The sequence below is a fragment of the Oryzias latipes genome, chromosome 10, assembly GCF_053564925.1.
Source record: "Oryzias latipes strain Hd-rR chromosome 10, Olatipes_Hd-rR_3.1".
In the NCBI taxonomy this organism is placed as follows: Eukaryota; Metazoa; Chordata; class Actinopteri; order Beloniformes; family Adrianichthyidae; genus Oryzias; species Oryzias latipes.
The window spans coordinates 34,939,716-34,957,154 of NC_136246.1; the positions used below are offsets into that span (position 1 = coordinate 34,939,716).

The 17,439-nt window shown below is 48.4% G+C and overlaps 1 protein-coding gene across 11 annotated transcripts in view; it reads left to right on the plus strand.

Moving 5' to 3' along the window:
• nfkb1 (nuclear factor of kappa light polypeptide gene enhancer in B-cells 1) overlaps positions 1–16,884 on the plus strand; it is a 42,515-nt gene extending 25,631 nt beyond the window's left edge. For all 11 annotated transcript variants that reach the window (XM_004084545.4, XM_011492821.4, XM_078954454.1 and 8 more), the window contains 19 exons: positions 1,930–2,081; positions 2,148–2,311; positions 2,657–2,815; positions 5,482–5,586; positions 5,785–5,876; positions 5,997–6,135; positions 6,226–6,363; positions 6,445–6,543; positions 6,656–6,817; positions 6,906–7,035; positions 7,110–7,224; positions 7,347–7,548; positions 7,615–7,784; positions 7,869–7,971; positions 15,471–15,598; positions 15,665–15,734; positions 15,809–15,972; positions 16,043–16,169; positions 16,250–16,884. In XM_004084545.4, coding sequence (XP_004084593.1) covers positions 1,930–2,081; positions 2,148–2,311; positions 2,657–2,815; positions 5,482–5,586; positions 5,785–5,876; positions 5,997–6,135; positions 6,226–6,363; positions 6,445–6,543; positions 6,656–6,817; positions 6,906–7,035; positions 7,110–7,224; positions 7,347–7,548; positions 7,615–7,784; positions 7,869–7,971; positions 15,471–15,598; positions 15,665–15,734; positions 15,809–15,972; positions 16,043–16,169; positions 16,250–16,332 — 2,502 coding nt within the window. In that variant the 3' untranslated portion in view covers positions 16,333–16,884. The remainder of the gene's footprint in view (positions 1–1,929; positions 2,082–2,147; positions 2,312–2,656; positions 2,816–5,481; positions 5,587–5,784; positions 5,877–5,996; positions 6,136–6,225; positions 6,364–6,444; positions 6,544–6,655; positions 6,818–6,905; positions 7,036–7,109; positions 7,225–7,346; positions 7,549–7,614; positions 7,785–7,868; positions 7,972–15,470; positions 15,599–15,664; positions 15,735–15,808; positions 15,973–16,042; positions 16,170–16,249) is intronic.
• Positions 16,885–17,439: the final 555 nt, after the last annotated feature.

A 17,439-nucleotide genomic window follows, 5' to 3' on the forward strand; every position in this document is an offset into this window, starting at 1 on the left:
CCGTGCATCCGTCTACAGCCGTGCATCCGTCTACAGCCGTGCATCCGTCTGTAACCGTGCATCCGTCTGTAACCGTGCATCCGTCTGTAACCGTGCATCCGTCTACAGCCGTGCATCCGTCTACAGCCCTGCATCCGTCTACAGCCCTGCATCCGTCTACAGCCCTGCATCCGTCTACAGCCGTGCATCCGTCTACAACCGTGCATCCGTCTACAGCACATGTGTCAAACTCAAGGCCCGCGGGCCAAATGTGGCCCACCATGTCATTTTAGGCTGTTTTCTCCTTCTCTCCCACCGCGCCTGTCACTCTCCTCGGCGAGCGCTCTCACTGTCTCTGCTGCACACGGCTCCCTTTACTCACACAGGGGAGCGCGTTTAGAAACACACATCCTCATTCTACAACAGAAGTTTCGTGAAGTCTCGTGAGGAAATACAACAAATTTACTGCGTTCTAATTATTCATTTCCATTTGTTTTCATTTCCGTTGCAAGCTGCATGCGTTCTTAAGTGCGCGACACGGCCGCCTGCCGGAGGATTTTGTGTTGGGGGGGGTTTATTACTGTTCTCAGTCACTCTGTAACACCAAGAATGAACGCGCACTGTTAGATTTCCATGATTATCACTACATGTTTTGTTTGGGAACTATTTTGTGCAGCGCAACGTTACGTGTCTGTATAAACAAAGGCGGAGCCTCCTGCCCCGCGTTCTTCATGGGTGTCAGGCTTCACGGCTACCGGAGAGGTGACAGAGTGTCTGCAGTCTGTTTATTACTGGAATATATATAATATTCTGAGAAGATGTCTGTACCAGAGAGCACAGGTGAAACTCGCGTGCAGCTCCAGAGTGGTCCGCTGCAGAAGAATCAACTCGCACCCCCAACACACGTGTGCGCACTCCCTCCTCCCAGTTTTTGTGTTGTTTTTTTTGGGGAGGGGGGGGCTGTGGTTATCCGCGACACCGCGCCCCCTGGTGGTTCATCACCGTGGTGATAAAATATCCAACACGTCACAGCTCTCTACCCGCGAGAGCATAACATTTTTTAATTTCTTAAAAAAAAACTTGGTGTATTAATTCATATCTAGTGGGAATTGGACTTGAAATATTGAATTGGGCAACTAAACATTAGGACTTAAACACTGACTGTCCATATAACCTAACCTGACAGAATCAAATGTAAAAGGATTTATGCTAAAGTAACAAGCTAACATATCTCTCTATGTAATTGTCACTTTAAAAAGTTATAATAAATAAAGAGTTATTTACCATTAAGGAGTAGTTACATTTATTTTTCATTACATTTAGTTACATGTATAAGTTACATCTGGCCCTTTGAGGACAGCCGCTATGCTGATGTGGCCCTCAGTGAAAATGAGCTTGACCCCCCTGGTCTACAGCAATCCATCCTTCTACACCCGTACATCAGTCTGTAACTAACTGCCCCAACCCCCCCTCCTCATAAAAGGATCTGAAACCGCTCAGACTTGGTTAGTTTATCATACTAACCTATAGAAGGCCCCTTGTCTTTAGTGCAGTCTCCACAGGTGCATTCCCACTCTGTCTGAGTTGTGTTTAAGAACTCAGAAAACCTTAGGAAGAAGAGATGAGTAGTGTTCTGATAAAAGACCTACCAGGTGCAGTGGACTGTGTTTTACCTTCTACTATGAAACATTGGGGAGAGTTTTCCCTCACTATTGAATTGAATTTTAACCTCAGGTTAAGTGGGAGCAGATTTCTTCGCCTTTCTGTGTGTGATGCTGTAATCTAGGGGTTTTCTATCATGGAAACATCTACAGTACTGTGGTTTTCTCTAAACTTTTTAGCGTCTTGTTAGCTCAGATGTCAGTATTGTTCATCATACAGGTGACCGTTTGGTCTTTTCCTCAGCTCTATTTTTGTCAGACATGACACTTTTAGTGTTCTGTGTTTCAGATCTTCAACTATCAGGGCCAGGCTCGGGTGGTGGTCCAGTTGGTGACGGCGCTGACCTCCAGCCCACAGCTTCACGCTCACAGTCTGGTGGGGAAACAGTGCGATAAAGGAATTTGCATCGCCGACCTGCAGTCCAAAGAAGCCACCATCAGGTGTGCGCCTTATGCCGTCGGCCTGAACGTGTTAAACCAATGACGCTCACGTATGTTTCCTGTTAGTTTTCCTAACCTGGGGATCCTCCATGTGACCAAGAAGAACGTGGCCAAGACTCTTGAGGAGAGAATGATTGAAGCGTTCAGGATGGGCTACAACTGCAGCATCTCCATCCATCCAGAGATCGACGCCGTGCAGGGGGAGGTCCGCGTCCCGCGAGAGCTCAGCGGTCAGTGAAGGTTTCGGGTCTACAGGTCCCACCTTTGATTCTCGTAACCCCTAAACAGAGCTCTTCTGTGAAGTAGCTGAACATTTAGTACAAATGGTGCAACGATGAACTAGATAAAACTGTTAATTAGTAAAAGTAGGTGACAATTAGTCCTGTGGGAAAGCTTAGATACTGCAGCATAAGTTCATTTTGAGCTAGAAGTTTTTGTAATTATGATCCTTGCTTACATGAAAAATTCTAAAAAAAAAAAGGATTTTCTCCTGAAATCTTTGTTGCAGTACGGCAGTAAGGTAAAACTACTCCTGTGATATTGCATTTTCATGGTTCCCATCTGTGTGTCCTCAGACCATCAGCGCTGTGTGATCAGCAGTGCAGCGGCCAGCCAGGCCAAGGAGATGGACCTCAGTGTGGTTCGCCTCATGTTTACGGCGTTCCTCCCCGACAGCGACGGGGGCTTTACCCGACGACTGGAACCTGTGGTGTCCGAGCCGATCTTTGACAGCAGTGAGTTTCAATCCACTCATCCGGAGCGAAGGGAGAGAGCGGGAATCTAACGATGTTTAGGGTCTGCTGGGTAGGGGGGGGGGCAGGGAGGAGCAGCAGGAGCTCCTTCACATGTCAGAATCTGAGGACAAGTTAGAGTCCTGGTTAGTCCTGGTTAGACCTGATTAGTCCTAGTCCTGGTTAGACCTGGTTAGTCCTGGTTAGACCTGGTTAGTCTTGGTTAGACCTGGTTAGTCCTGGTTAGTCCTGGTTAGTCCTGGTTAGACCTGGTTAGACCTGGTTAGTCCTGGTTAGACCTGTTTAGTCCTGGTTAGTCCTGGTTAGACCTGATTAGTCCTAGTCCTGGTTAGACCTGGTTAGTCCTGGTTAGACCTGATTAGTCCTAGTCCTGGTTAGACCTGGTTAGTCCTGGTTAGACCTGGTTAGTCTTGGTTAGACCTGGTTAGTCCTGGTTAGTCCTGGTTAGTCCTGGTTAGACCTGTTTAGTCCTGGTTAGTCCTGATTAGTCCTGGTTAGTCCTGGTTAGTCCTGGTTAGACCTGTTTAGTCCTGGTTAGTCCTGGTTAGACCTGATTAGTCCTAGTCCTGGTTAGACCTGGTTAGTCCTGGTTAGACCTGATTAGTCCTAGTCCTGGTTAGACCTGGTTAGTCCTGGTTAGACCTGGTTAGTCCTGGTTAGACCTGGTTAGTCTTGGTTAGTCCTGGTTAGTGCTGGTTAGACCTGGTTAGACCTGGTTAGTCCTGGTTAGACCTGGTTAGTCTTGGTTAGACCTGGTTAGTCCTGGTTAGACCTGGTTAGTCCTGTTTAGTCCAGGATAGACCTGGTTAGACCTGGTTAGTCCTGGTTAGTCCTGGTTAGTCCTGGTTAGACCTGATTAGTCCTGGTTAGACCTGATTAGTCCTGGTTAGACCTGGTTAGTCCTGGTTAGTCCTGGTTAGACCTGGTTAGTCCTGGTTAGACCTGATTAGTCCTAGTCCTGGTTAGACCTGGTTAGTCCTGGTTAGACCTGGTTAGTCCTGGTTAGACCTGGTTAGTCCTGGTTAGACCTGGCTAGTCCTGGTTAGACCTGGTTAGTCCTGGTTAGACCTGGTTAGTCCTGGTTAGACCGGTTTAGTCCTGGTTAGTCCTGATTAGTCCTGGTTAGTCCTGGTTAGTCCTGGTTAGACCTGTTTAGTCCTGGTTAGTCCTGGTTAGACCTGATTAGTCCTAGTCCTGGTTAGACCTGGTTAGTCCTGGTTAGACCTGATTAGTCCTAGTCCTGGTTAGTCCTGATTAGTCCTGGTTAGACCTGGTTAGTCCTGGTTAGACCTGGTTAGTCTTGGTTAGACCTGGTTAGTCCTGGTTAGTGCTGTTTAGACCTGGTTAGACCTGGTTATTCCTGGTTAGTCCTGGTTAGACCTGGTTAGTCCTGGTTAGACCTGGTTAGTCTTGGTTAGACCTGGTTAGTCCTGGTTAGACCTGGTTAGTCCTGTTTAGTCCAGGTTAGACCTGGTTAGACCTGGTTAGTCCTGGTTAGACCTGGTTATTCCTGGTTAGTCCTGGTTAGACCTGGTTATTCCTGGTTAGTCCTGGTTAGTCCTGGTTAGACCTGGTTAGTCCTGGTTAGACCTGGCTAGTCCTGGTTAGTGCTGGTTAGACCTGGTTAGACCTGGTTATTCCTGGTTAGTCCTGGTTAGACCTGGTTATTCCTGGTTAGTCCTGGTTAGTCCTGGTTAGACCTGGTTAGTCCTGATTAGTCCTGGTTAGACCTGGTTAGTCCTGGTTAGACCTGGTTAGTCCTGGTTAGACCTGGTTAAACCTGGTTAGTCCTGGTTAGACCTGGTTAGTCCTGGTTAGACCTGGTTAGTCCTGGTTAGACCTGGTTAGTCCTGGTTAGACCTGGTTAGACCTGGTTAGTCCTGGTTAGTCCTGGTTAGACCTGGTTAGACCTGGTTATACCTGGTTAGTCCTGGTTAGTCCTGGTTAGTCTTGGTTTGGTTAGTCCTGGTTTGTCCTGGTTTGTCCTGGTTAGACCTGGTTAGTCCTGGTTAGACCTGGTTAGTCCTGGTTAGACCTGGTTAGTCCTGGTTAGTCCTGGTTAGACCTGGTTAGTCCTGGTTAGACCTGGTTAGTCCTGGTTAGTCCTGGTTAGACCTGGTTAGTCCTGGTTAGACCTGGTTAGTCCTGATTAGTCCTGGTTAGACCTGGTTAGTCCTGGTTAGACCTGGTTAGACCTGGTTAGTCCTGGTTAGACCTGGTTAGTCCTGGTTAGACCTGGTTAGACCTGGTTAGTCCTGGTTTGTCCTGGTTTGACCTGGTTAGTCCTGGTTAGACCTGGTTAGTCCTGGTTAGACCTGGTTAGTCCTGGGTATGGATGGCGCCCCCACATGAACATACGTTTTCAGCATTTCTGCCCAAATCAAAGCGTTTCCTGGAGTGACAGCTACCAGAGTGTGAACCAGGATAACCGAAGGTTTAATCTTCTGATTTTGGAGGAGACAGAACTGCATGCTGGGAAGGGAAGAAGCAGCTTTCTGTAAAGTTCAGCTGGTCCTCAATAACAACCTTAAACTTGAGTGAGATGATCGGCTAAGATCCCAGGAGGACCTTAATGAATATCATCCTGGGACCTTCATCGATAATGAAGAAAAAGCTGGACTTTCAGCGCCGCTTTGCTTCTCCCTCAGAGGCTCCAAACGCCTCCAACTTGAAGATCGTGAGGATGGATCGGACGGCTGGCTGTGTGACGGGGGGGGAGGAGGTCTACCTGCTCTGCGACAAAGTCCAGAAAGGTAAGAGACCATTCTCAACACGCAGGTGAAAAACTGAAAACTGCAGCTGGCGCGGAGGGTCATGTGACCGAGCAGAGCAGCTTTGCTGGATTGGTAAAGATTTGAATCCTCATGGACTTAACTGTGAGGAAGAGGAGGAGGGTTCCATCTGCAGATGAAGACCACTCTGAGCTCACAAACATCTGCATCCGTCTGCAGACGACATCCAGGTGAGGTTCTACGAGGAGGATGAGTCGGGAATGACCTGGGAGGCCCTAGGAGACTTCTCCCCCACAGACGTTCACCGGCAGGTCAGTACCAGCAGGTGGCGCTGCAGCCAACGCTTTTCTGATCCCTGCGTCTTCCTGCTCTGAACCGCGATGACCAACGCTCTGCTGCAGTGATGTTCTGTGTTGTTGTCATGGAAACAGTTCGCCATCGTATTTAAGACTCCAAAGTACCGGGACCTAAACCTGCAGAAGCCGACGTCTGTGTTTGTCCAGCTGAAGAGGAAGTCTGACAACGAGACCAGCGAGCCCAAACCATTCACCTACCACCCCCAGAACATAGGTACGGCATGTGGCTCCGCCCCCAGATTGTCGGCTTCTTCAGGTTTGTCGTTTAGTTTTAGCTTTATCCGTCCTCCATTTGTGTGTCCAGATAAGGAGGAGGTGCAGAGGAAAAGACAGAAGACGCTGCCAAACTTCCAGGATTTCAGCGGGCACGGAGGAGGAGGTCTGTACCGAGGAGGAGGAGGGGGTTCCGCTGCATCAGGAGGGCCTGGACCCACAGGAGGAGGTGCGCTGGGAGAAACCAAAGCCCACAATGTTTGTGAGAGAAAGCCCGCCGTCCGATGATGGACTTCATGTGTGCTTCCAGGGTTCTTCCAGGGTTTTCCAGGCTATGGTTATGGAGGAGGAGGAGGAGGAGGATTTTCCAGCGGTTACTCAGCCGGTCTGGGAGGAGGCCTGAAACACGGTGAGGAGAGACTGCTGAGAGCAAAGCTTTGACTTCATTCAGAACCGGGCCTGAACCTTCTGACGGTTTGGACCATGACATGTTTTAAGCCCCGTTGTTTTGTGTTGGGAAGACTCGCAGGGCGGGGCTTCACGCGCCAGCGGCGGTGACGGTGACCCAGACGATGACCCCGCCTCCGGGGCCAACCAGCTAGCATCAGCCCAGCTAAGAGGCCCAGCGGTGAACAGGAGGGCTGACGAGGGAGGGGTCTGTGGGGAGCAGGAAGCAGCCAAAGGTGTGCGCAAAAACACACCGGCACCGCAGTGATGACGCTTGACCTGCCTCTCAGGTGTCGACTGTTCGATTCCCATTTCTTGTGACAGAGCGGCGGCTGGTGGATGCCGTCTGTAGGCAGCTGGGGGCGCTCTTTCACTACTCGGTCACCGGAGATTCAGCATACCTGCTGGCTCCACAGCGCCTGCTGCTGGCGGCGCAGGACGAGGATGGAGACACGTCAGTCCAGGTTCTCCACACATCTTCCACAGGAACCGTGTTCTGCTGTCGGTAACCTCCCTCTCTTGCATCAGCGGACTACATCTGGCTGTGCTGCACGGCCAGCAAGAGGCGCTGAAGAGTCTGACACAGGTGGTGTCCGCCCTGCCTGGAGACGAGGTTCTCAACATGAGGAACCACCTGTACCAGGTACCACAGCTCCTCTGGAGAACCCATCTTTTGCGGCGGCGGCGTGCCTCCAGACGTTGCTTCGATCCCTCTGCAGTCACCGAAACGCCCAAAGTGATTTGAATGACCGACTATTTTCCCAGACTCCTTTGCACCTGGCGGTGATAACTCAGCAGAAAGAGGCGGTTGAAACGTTGCTCTTGGCCGGCGCCGACCCAACTCTCACTGATCGTCATGGCAACACAGTGGTGCACCTAGCAGCTCAGCAGGAAGGATGCGGGATGATCCAGTTTTTACTCCAACACAAGGAGCTGAGAGCGCATCTCGAGCAGACCAACACGGCAGGTACACAACACACACACCAGACCACAACAGCCACTTGTTACTCCTGCTTGGTTTCTATGGTTACAGGTATGTGCGCACTCCACCTGGCTGTCTTGGCCAATCAGCTGTCCTCGGTCAGGGAGCTGCTGGAAGGCGGTGCTTGCGTGGAGGCTCAGGAGTGCAGCTGTGGGCGGACCGCCCTCCACCTCGCCACCGAGACCGACAACGTGTCGCTTGCTGGCTGCCTGCTGCTGGAGGTGCTGAACATCTGGGCGCTCGCAGCAGAGATGGCCACGCCCCCTCCTGCTCCACCAATTAAAAATGTACATTCATGTCGTCAGGGAAACGCCAGGGTGGACAGCTGCACCTTTGATGGCTCCACCCCCCTCCACATTGCAGCAGGGCGGGGCTTAGTCAAGCTCACGGCGTTGTTGATTGCTGCAGGTGAGGAGTGACTCCCTCCTACACAGACACACAACTGTAACTACACTAAGACACACAACTGTAACTACACTAGTAATATTAGTTGTTGTTTGTGTAGTTGTGCCGTAACAGTTGTGTTGTTTATGTAGTTGTGCAGTAACAGTTGTGTTGTATGTGTAGTTGTGCGCCAGCAGTTTTGTCGTGTGTAGTTGTGCAAAAACAGTTGTGTTGTTTGTGTAGTTGTGCAATAACAGTTGTGTTGTTTTTGTAGTTGTGCAGTAACAGTTTTGTAGTTGTGCAGTAACAGTTGTGTTGTATGCGTAATTGTGCGCCAGCAGTTTTGTCGTGTGTGTAGTTGTGCAAAAACAGTTGTGTTGTTTGTGTAGTTGTGCAGTAACAGTTGTGTAGTTGTGCATTAACGTTGTGTGGTTGTGTAGTAACGGTTGTGTTGTTTGTGTGGTTTTGCAGTAACAGTTGTGTAGTTGTGCGATAACAGTTGTGTAGGTAAGCGATAACAGTTGTGTAGGTGTGCGATAACAGTTGTGTAGTTGTGCGATAACAGTTGTGTAGTTGTGCGCTAGCAGTTTTCTAGTTGTGCAATAACAATTGTGTCATTTGTGTAGTTGTGCGCTAGCAGTTGTGTCGTTTGTGTAGTTGTGTGCTAGCAGTTGTGTTGATTGTGTAGTTGTGTGCTAGCAGTTGTGTTGTTTGTGTAGTTGTGTGCTAGCAGTTGTCTTGTTTTTGTAGTTGTGTGCCAGCAGTTGTGCCGTTTGTGTAGTTGTGTGCTAGCAGTTGTGTTGTTTGTGTAGTTGTGCGCTAGCAGTTGTGTTGTTTGTATAGTGTGCTGTAGCAGTTGTCTTGTTTTTGTAGTTGTGTGCCAGCAGTTGTGCTGTTTGTGTAGTTGTGTGCTAGCAGTTGTGTAGTTGTGCAATAACAGTTGTGTTGTTTGTAGTTGTGCGCTAGCAGTTGTGTCGTTTGTGTAGTTGTGTGCTAGCAGTTGTGTTGTTTGTGTAGTGTGCTGTAGCAGTTGTCATTTGTGTAGTTTTGCGCTAGCAGTTGTGTCGTTTGTGTAGTTGTACGCTAGCAGTTGTGTTGTTTGTGTAGTTGTGTACTAGCAGTTGTGCCATTTGTGTAGTTTTGCGCTAGCAGTTGTGTCGTTTGTGTAGTTGTGCGCTAGCAGTTGTGTTGTTTGTGTAGTTGTGCTGTAGCAGTTGTCATTTGTGTAGTTTTGCGCTAGCAGTTGTGTCGTTTGTGTAGTTGTGCGCTAGCAGTTGTGTTGTTTGTGTAGTTGTGTTGTTTGTGTAGTTGTGTACTAGCAGTTGTGCCGTTTGTGTAGTTTTGCGCTAGCAGTTGTGTCGTTTGTGTAGTTGTGCGCTAGCAGTTGTATCGTTTGTGTAGTTGTGCGCTAGCAGTTGTGTCGTTTGTGTAGTTGTGCGCTAGCAGTTCTGCTGTTTGTGTAGTTGTGCGCTAGCAGTTGTGTACTTTGCGTAGTTGTCTGCTAGCAGTTGTGCCGTTTGTGTAGTTTTGCGTTAGCAGTTGTCTTTGTGTAGTTGTCTGCTAGCAGTTGTGCCGTTTGTGTAGGTTTGCGTTAGCAGTTGTGTCGTTTGTGTAGTTGTGCGTTAGCAGTTGTGTCGTTTGTGTAGTTGTCTGCTAGCAGTTGTGCCGTTTGTGTAGTTGTGCGCTAGCAGTTGTCGTTTGTGTAGTTGTCTGCTAGCAGTTGTGCCGTTTGTGTAGGTTTGCGTTAGCAGTTGTGTCGTTTGTGTAGTTGTGTACTAGCAGTTGTGCCGTTTGTGTAGTTTTGCGCTAGCAGTTGTGTCGTTTGTGTAGTTGTGCGCTAGCAGTTGTATCGTTTGTGTAGTTGTGCGCTAGCAGTTGTGTCGTTTGTGTAGTTGTGCGCTAGCAGTTGTGCCGTTTGTGTAGTTGTGCGCTAGCAGTTGTGTACTTTGCGTAGTTGTCTGCTAGCAGTTGTGCCGTTTGTGTAGTTGTGCGTTAGCAGTTGTGTCGTTTGTGTAGTTGTGCGTTAGCAGTTGTGTCGTTTGTGTAGTTGTCTGCTAGCAGTTGTGCCGTTTGTGTAGTTGTGCGCTAGCAGTTGTCGTTTGTGTAGTTGTCTGCTAGCAGTTGTGCCGTTTGTGTAGGTTTGCGTTAGCAGTTGTCGTTTGTGTAGTTGTGCGCTAGCAGTTGTATCGTTTGTGTAGTTGTGCGCTAGCAGTTGTGTCGTTTGTGTAGTTGTGCGCTAGCAGTTGTGTTGTTTGTGTAGTTGTGCTGTAGCAGTTGTCGTTTGTGTAGTTGTGCGCTAGCAGTTGTGTCGTTTGTGTAGTTGTGCGCTAGCAGTTGTGCCGTTTGTGTAGTTTTGCGTTAGCAGTTGTGTCGTTTGTGTAGTTGTCTGCTAGCAGTTGTGCCGTTTGTGTAGTTTTGCGTTAGCAGTTGTCGTTTGTGTAGTTGTCTGCTAGCAGTTGTGCTGTTTTTGTAGGTTTGCGTTAGCAGTTGTGTCGTTTGTGTAGTTGTGCGCTAGCAGTTGTGTCGTTTGTGTAGTTGTGCGCTAGCAGTTGTGTTGTTTGTGTAGTTGTGCTGTAGCAGTTGTCGTTTGTGTAGTTGTGCGCTAGCAGTTGTGTTGTTTGTCTAGGTTTGCGTTAGAAGTTGTGTCGTTTGTGTAGTTGTGCGCTAGCAGTTGTATCGTTTGTGTAGTTGTGCGCTAGCAGTTGTGTTGTTTGTGTAGTTGTGCGCTGGCAGTTGTGTTGTTTGTGTAGTTGTGCAATAACAGTTGTGTTGTTTTTGTAGTTGTGCAGTAACAGTTTTGTAGTTGTGCAGTAACAGTTGTGTTGTATGCGTAATTGTGCGCCAGTAGTTTTGTCGTGTGTGTAGTTGTGCAAAAACAGTTGTGTTGTTTGTGTAGTTGTGCAGTAACAGTTGTGTAGTTGTGCATTAACGTTGTGTGGTTGTGTAGTAACAGTTGTGTTGTTTGTGTGGTTGTGCAGTAACAGTTGTGTAGTTGTGCGATAACAGTTGTGTAGGTAAGCGATAACAGTTGTGTAGGTGTGCGATAACAGTTGTGTAGTTGTGCGATAACAGTTGTGTAGTTGTGCGCTAGCAGTTTTCTAGTTGTGCAATAACAATTGTGTCATTTGTGTAATTGTGCGCTAGCAGTTGTGTCGTTTGTGTAGTTGTGTGCTAGCAGTTGTGTTGATTGTGTAGTTGTGTGCTAGCAGTTGTGTTGTTTGTGTAGTTGTGTGCTAGCAGTTGTCTTGTTTTTGTAGTTGTGTGCCAGCAGTTGTGCCGTTTGTGTAGTTGTGTGCTAGCAGTTGTGTTGTTTGTGTAGTTGTGCGCTAGCAGTTGTGTTGTTTGTATAGTGTGCTGTAGCAGTTGTCTTGTTTTTGTAGTTGTGTGCCAGCAGTTGTGCTGTTTGTGTAGTTGTGTGCTAGCAGTTGTGTTGTTTGTGTAGTTGTGCGCTAGCAGTTGTGTTGTTTGTGTAGTGTGCTGTAGCAGTTGTCATTTGTGTAGTTTTGCGCTAGCAGTTGTCGTTTGTGTAGTTGTCTGCTAGCAGTTGTGCCATTTGTGTAGTTTTGCGTTAGCAGTTGTGTTGTTTGTGTAGTTGTGTGCTAGCAGTTGTCTTGTTTTTGTAGTTGTGTGCCAGCAGTTGTGCCGTTTGTGTAGTTGTGCGCTAGCAGCTGTGTACTTTGCGTAGTTGTGTGCTAGCAGTTGTGTAGTTGTGCAATAACAGTTGTGTTGTTTGTAGTTGTGCGCTAGCAGTTGTGTCGTTTGTGTAGTTGTGTGCTAGCAGTTGTGTTGTTTGTGTAGTGTGCTGTAGCAGTTGTCATTTGTGTAGTTTTGCGCTAGCAGTTGTGTCGTTTGTGTAGTTGTACGCTAGCAGTTGTGTTGTTTGTGTAGTTGTGTACTAGCAGTTGTGCCATTTGTGTAGTTTTGCGCTAGCAGTTGTGTCGTTTGTGTAGTTGTGCGCTAGCAGTTGTGCTGTTTGTGTAGTTGTGCGCTAGCAGTTGTGTACTTTGCGTAGTTGTCTGCTAGCAGTTGTGCCGTTTGTGTAGTTTTGCGTTAGCAGTTGTCGTTTGTGTAGTTGTCTGCTAGCAGTTGTGCCGTTTGTGTAGTTGTGCGCTAGCAGTTGTCGTTTGTGTAGTTGTCTGCTAGCAGTTGTGCCGTTTGTGTAGGTTTGCGTTAGCAGTTGTGTCGTTTGTGTAGTTGTGCGTTAGCAGTTGTGTCGTTTGTGTAGTTGTCTGCTAGCAGTTGTGCCGTTTGTGTAGTTTTGCGTTAGCAGTTGTCGTTTGTGTAGTTGTCTGCTAGCAGTTGTGCTGTTTGTGTAGGTTTGCGTTAGCAGTTGTGTCGTTTGTGTAGTTGTGCGCTAGCAGTTGTGTCGTTTGTGTAGTTGTGCGCTAGCAGTTGTATCGTTTGTGTAGTTGTGCGCTAGCAGTTGTGTTGTTTGTGTAGGTTTGCGTTAGCAGTTGTGTCGTTTGTGTAGTTGTGCGCTAGCAGTTGTTTCGTTTGTGTAGTTGTGCGCTAGCAGTTGTGTCGTTTGTGTAGTTGTGCGCTAGCAGTTGTGTCGTTTGTGTAGTTGTGCGCTAGCAGTTGTGTTGTTTGTGTAGTTGTGCGCTAGCAGTTGTGTTGTTTGTGTAGTTGTGCTGTAGCAGTTGTCGTTTGTGTAGTTGTGCGCTAGCAGTTGTGTCGTTTGTGTAGTTGTGCGCTAGCAGTTGTGTTGTTTGTGTAGTTGTTCTGTAGCAGTTGTCGTTTGTGTAGTTGTGCGCTAGCAGTTGTGTTGTTTGTGTAGTTGTGCTGTAGCAGTTGTCGTTTGTGTAGTTGTGCGCTAGCAGTTGTCGTTTGTGTAGTTGTGCGCTAGCAGTTGTCGTTTGTGTAGTTGTGCGCTAGCAGTTGTGTTGTTTGTGTAGTTGTGCTGTAGCAGTTGTCGTTTGTGTAGTTGTGCGCTAGCAGTTGTGTCGTTTGTGTAGTTGTGCGCTAGCAGTTGTGTTGTTTGTGTGGTTGTGCTGTAGCAGTTGTCGTTTGTGTAGTTGTGCGCTAGCAGTTGTGTTGTTTGTGTAGTTGTGCTGTAGCAGTTGTCGTTTGTGTAGTTGTGCGCTAGCAGTTGTCGTTTGTGTAGTTGTGCGCTAGCAGTTGTGTCGTTTGTGTAGTTGTGCGCTAGCAGTTGTGTCGTTTGTGTAGTTTTGCGTTAGCAGTTGTGTCGTTTGTGTAGTTGTCTGCTAGCAGTTGTGCCGTTTGTGTAGTTTTGCGTTAGAAGTTGTGCCGTTTGTGTAGTTGTCTGCTAGCAGTTGTGCCGTTTGTGTAGGTTTGCGTTAGCAGTTGTGTCGTTTGTGTAGTTGTGCGCTAGCAGTTGTATCGTTTGTGTAGTTGTGCGCTAGCAGTTGTGTTGTTTGTGTAGTTGTGCTGTAGCAGTTGTCGTTTGTGTAGTTGTGCGCTAGCAGTTGTGTCGTTTGTGTAGTTGTGCGCTAGCAGTTGTGTTGTTTGTGTAGTTGTGCTGTAGCAGTTGTCGTTTGTGTAGTTGTGCGCTAGCAGTTGTGTTGTTTGTGTAGTTGTGCGCTAGCAGTTGTGTCGTTTGTGTAGTTGTGCGCTAGCAGTTGTGTTGTTTGTGTAGTTGTGCTGTAGCAGTTGTCGTTTGTGTAGTTGTGCGCTAGCAGTTGTGTTGTTTGTGTAGTTGTGCTGTAGCAGTTGTCGTTTGTGTAGTTGTGCGCTAGCAGTTGTGTCGTTTGTGTAGTTGTGCGCTAGCAGTTGTGTTGTTTGTGTAGTTGTGCTGTAGCGGTTGTCGTTTGTGTAGTTGTGCGCTAGCAGTTGTGTCGTTTGTGTAGTTGTGTGCTAGCAGTTGTGTTGTTTGTGTAGTTGTGCTGTAGCAGTTGTCGTTTGTGTAGTTGTGCGCTAGCAGTTGTCGTTTGTGTAGTTGTGCGCTAGCAGTTGTGTCGTTTGTGTAGTTGTGCGCTAGCAGTTGTGCCGTTTGTGTAGTTGTCTGCTAGCAGTTGTGCCGTTTGTGTAGGTTTGCGTTAGCAGTTGTGTCGTTTGTGTAGTTGTGCGCTAGCAGTTGTATCGTTTGTGTAGTTGTGCGCTAGCAGTTGTGTTGTTTGTGTAGTTGTGCTGTAGCAGTTGTCATTTGTGTAGTTGTGCGCTAGCAGTTGTGTTGTTTGTGTAGTTGTGCGCTAGCAGTTGTGTTGTTTGTGTAGTTGTGCTGTAGCAGTTGTCGTTTGTGTAGTTGTGCGCTAGCAGTTGTGTTGTTTGTGTAGTTGTGCTGTAGCAGTTGTCGTTTGTGTAGTTGTGCGCTAGCAGTTGTGTCGTTTGTGTAGTTGTGCGCTAGCAGTTGTGTTGTTTGTGTAGTTGTGCTGTAGCGGTTGTCGTTTGTGTAGTTGTGCGCTAGCAGTTGTGTCGTTTGTGTAGTTGTGTGCTAGCAGTTGTGTTGTTTGTGTAGTTGTGCTGTAGCAGTTGTCGTTTGTGTAGTTGTGCGCTAGCAGTTGTCGTTTGTGTAGTTGTGCGCTAGCAGTTGTGTCGTTTGTGTAGTTGTGCGCTAGCAGTTGTGCCGTTTGTGTAGTTGTCTGCTAGCAGTTGTGCCGTTTGTGTAGGTTTGCGTTAGCAGTTGTGTCGTTTGTGTAGTTGTGCGCTAGCAGTTGTATCGTTTGTGTAGTTGTGCGCTAGCAGTTGTGTTGTTTGTGTAGTTGTGCTGTAGCAGTTGTCATTTGTGTAGTTGTGCGCTAGCAGTTGTGTTGTTTGTGTAGTTGTGCGCTAGCAGTTGTGTTGTTTGTGTAGTTGTGCTGTAGCAGTTGTCGTTTGTGTAGTTGTGCGCTAGCAGTTGTGTTGTTTGTGTAGTTGTGCTGTAGCAGTTGTCGTTTGTGTAGTTGTGCGCTAGCAGTTGTGTCGTTTGTGTAGTTGTGCGCTAGCAGTTGTGTTGTTTGTGTAGTTGTGCTGTAGCGGTTGTCGTTTGTGTAGTTGTGCGCTAGCAGTTGTGTCGTTTGTGTAGTTGTGTGCTAGCAGTTGTGTTGTTTGTGTAGTTGTGCTGTAGCAGTTGTCGTTTGTGTAGTTGTGCGCTAGCAGTTGTGCCGTTTGTGTAGTTTTGCGTTAGCAATTGTGCCGTTTGTGTAGTTGTCTGCTAGCAGTTGTGCCGTTTGTGTAGGTTTGCGTTAGCAGTTGTGTCGTTTGTGTAGTTGTGCGCTAGCAGTTGTGTTGTTTGTGTAGTTGTGCTGTAGCAGTTGTCGTTTGTGTAGTTGTGCGCTAGCAGTTGTGTCGTTTGTGTAGTTGTGCGCTAGCAGTTGTGTCGTTTGTGTATTTGTGCGCTAGCAGTTGTGTTGTTTTTGTAGTTGTGCTTTAGCAGTTGTCGTTTGTGTAGTTGTGCGCTAGCAGTTGTGTTGTTTGTGTAGTTGTGCTGTAGCAGTTGTCGTTTGTGTAGTTGTACGCTAGCGGTTGTGTCGTTTGTGTAGTTGTGCTGTAGCAGTTGTGCTGTTTGTGTAGTTGTGTGCTAGCAGTTGTGCTGTTTGTGTAGTTGTGGATTAGCAGTTGTCGTTTTGTGTTGTTTCTTGCGTCAGGCGCAGACCCACAGAGGGAGAACTTTGAGCCGCTTTTCTTCAGGGAGGAAGATGAGAACGATTGTGATGAAGATGACGAAGGCTTCATCCCAGGAACAAGTCCCCTCAGCATGGCCGCCAACTCTCAGGTGGGACCCCCCCCCCATGGTGTCACGTGGGTTCTGATCGGATTCTGAAGGTTGCTGTGATTGCAGGTTCTAGATCTCCTTAACGGTAAAGATTATAAACCTGAACGTCTCGGTAGAACCGTCCTCGCTCCTCAGGGTAAGCTCCGCCCCCATCTGCCCCCGCCTCTGTCCTAGGTGTGTCTGCTACGTCATGTGTGTGAACCCGTGCAGGTGACCTCGCTAGTCTGGACTCGCAGGTGAAGCTGGCGCTGTGCAGAGCACTGGAGAGTGAAGGATGCTGGGAGATGCTGGCTCACAGCTTGGGTCTGGGGATCCTCAACACAGCCTTCAGACTGAGCCCCTCCCCCACCAAAACCTTGCTGGACAGCTACGAGGTTCTGCCCACAGGCCCGGACGGACCGAGAACTCTGAGATGCAGGTTCTGAGGTTCTGTTTGCTCTGCAGGTGTCTGGCGGGACAGTCCAGGATCTGCTGAGCGCTCTCAGAGTAGCCGGAGGAAGTCGGGCGCTGAGCGTCCTGGAGGAGGCGCTGCATCAACACCAGGAATCCCCGACGGCCAATCAGACGAGGGGTAAGCTGCTGCGGCGCCATCGCACGACGATTCAGTCATAGGCGTGGCGCCATCTGACCGGCTGTGGTTTGTGTCTGCAGGAAGTCCGGTTCTGGATCTGAAGGCAGAAGTCCGGATGGACAGTGGGGTCTGTGACAGCGGAGTGGAACTGTCCACCGCCTGACCACACGATTACCCACAAAGCCTTTCTGCAGCTGTTGGCGACCCGGATGGACAGAACAAAGCCCCTCCCAGTCGCCGCTGTTCTTTGCCGTCCGTCTCAGAACCTGCAGCTGTAAATCTCTGGGATCTCTGTGGACCTTAGAACCTTCAGGGGAACCATCTGGTACTGGATTGGACATTTCTCTCCCATCTTGGAGGCGTTGCCGGTTCCCCGTCGTTCAGAACATTCAGAGGGGAGTTGGGATCTCAGGAGTCCCAAACATTTGATCTGGACTTCTGAACTTCTCAGAACCAGGGGTCCAGAGGAGCGAGCCGGTTGGTTGAAGATTGTCTGCGTTTTTTTATTCTCATGTGATGTCATCACCTGAACCCGGCGAGAAGCCTGCAAACGTCTGACAAAGGCTGAACATGTTTCCCCATCGCCATGAGCCAAACCTGACTTCAGAGTGCAGTACGACATGAGGCATTGTGGGAAATGCAGTCACCAAGAGATTCCTCTGCACTGTGAAAATGACCTCAGCTGTTGTTTTTAATAAAGATGCTTTTGTACAAATCCTGTGGAGCGTTCACTTCTTCACCACGAGACGCCGGAACGTTCTGTGTGATGTTTCCACCAGCTGAGAACGTTCTCTACGCCTGTGTGTTCTGGAGCAGGTTCTCCACTTCCTGCCGCTCTTCTTTCTAGAAACATTTCTGCTAGCCTTAGTCTGTTAACCTGACAATCCAGAGACGAGACCCGGGCGCAGAGCAGCAGTGTAAAACGCTCCTCTGAGCCTCCCTTAGGGTTAGTGCCGGTGCAAAACCCATGCAGGTAAAGTCAAGCAGGTCCTAGCTTTAGCTTATGTGCTGAAAGACAAATGAAAGGAGCGCGTCATAGAAACCTTACAGTGACAGACAGCAGTTCTCACAAGCAGAATTATGATGTCATTAAATGCGGTTTATTAAACATTCGATCCATTTCCTCCAAGTCCCTCTTAGTCAACGAGTTAATTACTGATAAAAACCTCAGTCTTTTAGCCTTAACAGAAACTTGGCTCCATCAGGATGACTATGTTAGATTGAATGAAGCAACCCCCCCCACTTATGCTAACTATCAGAAATCCAGGAT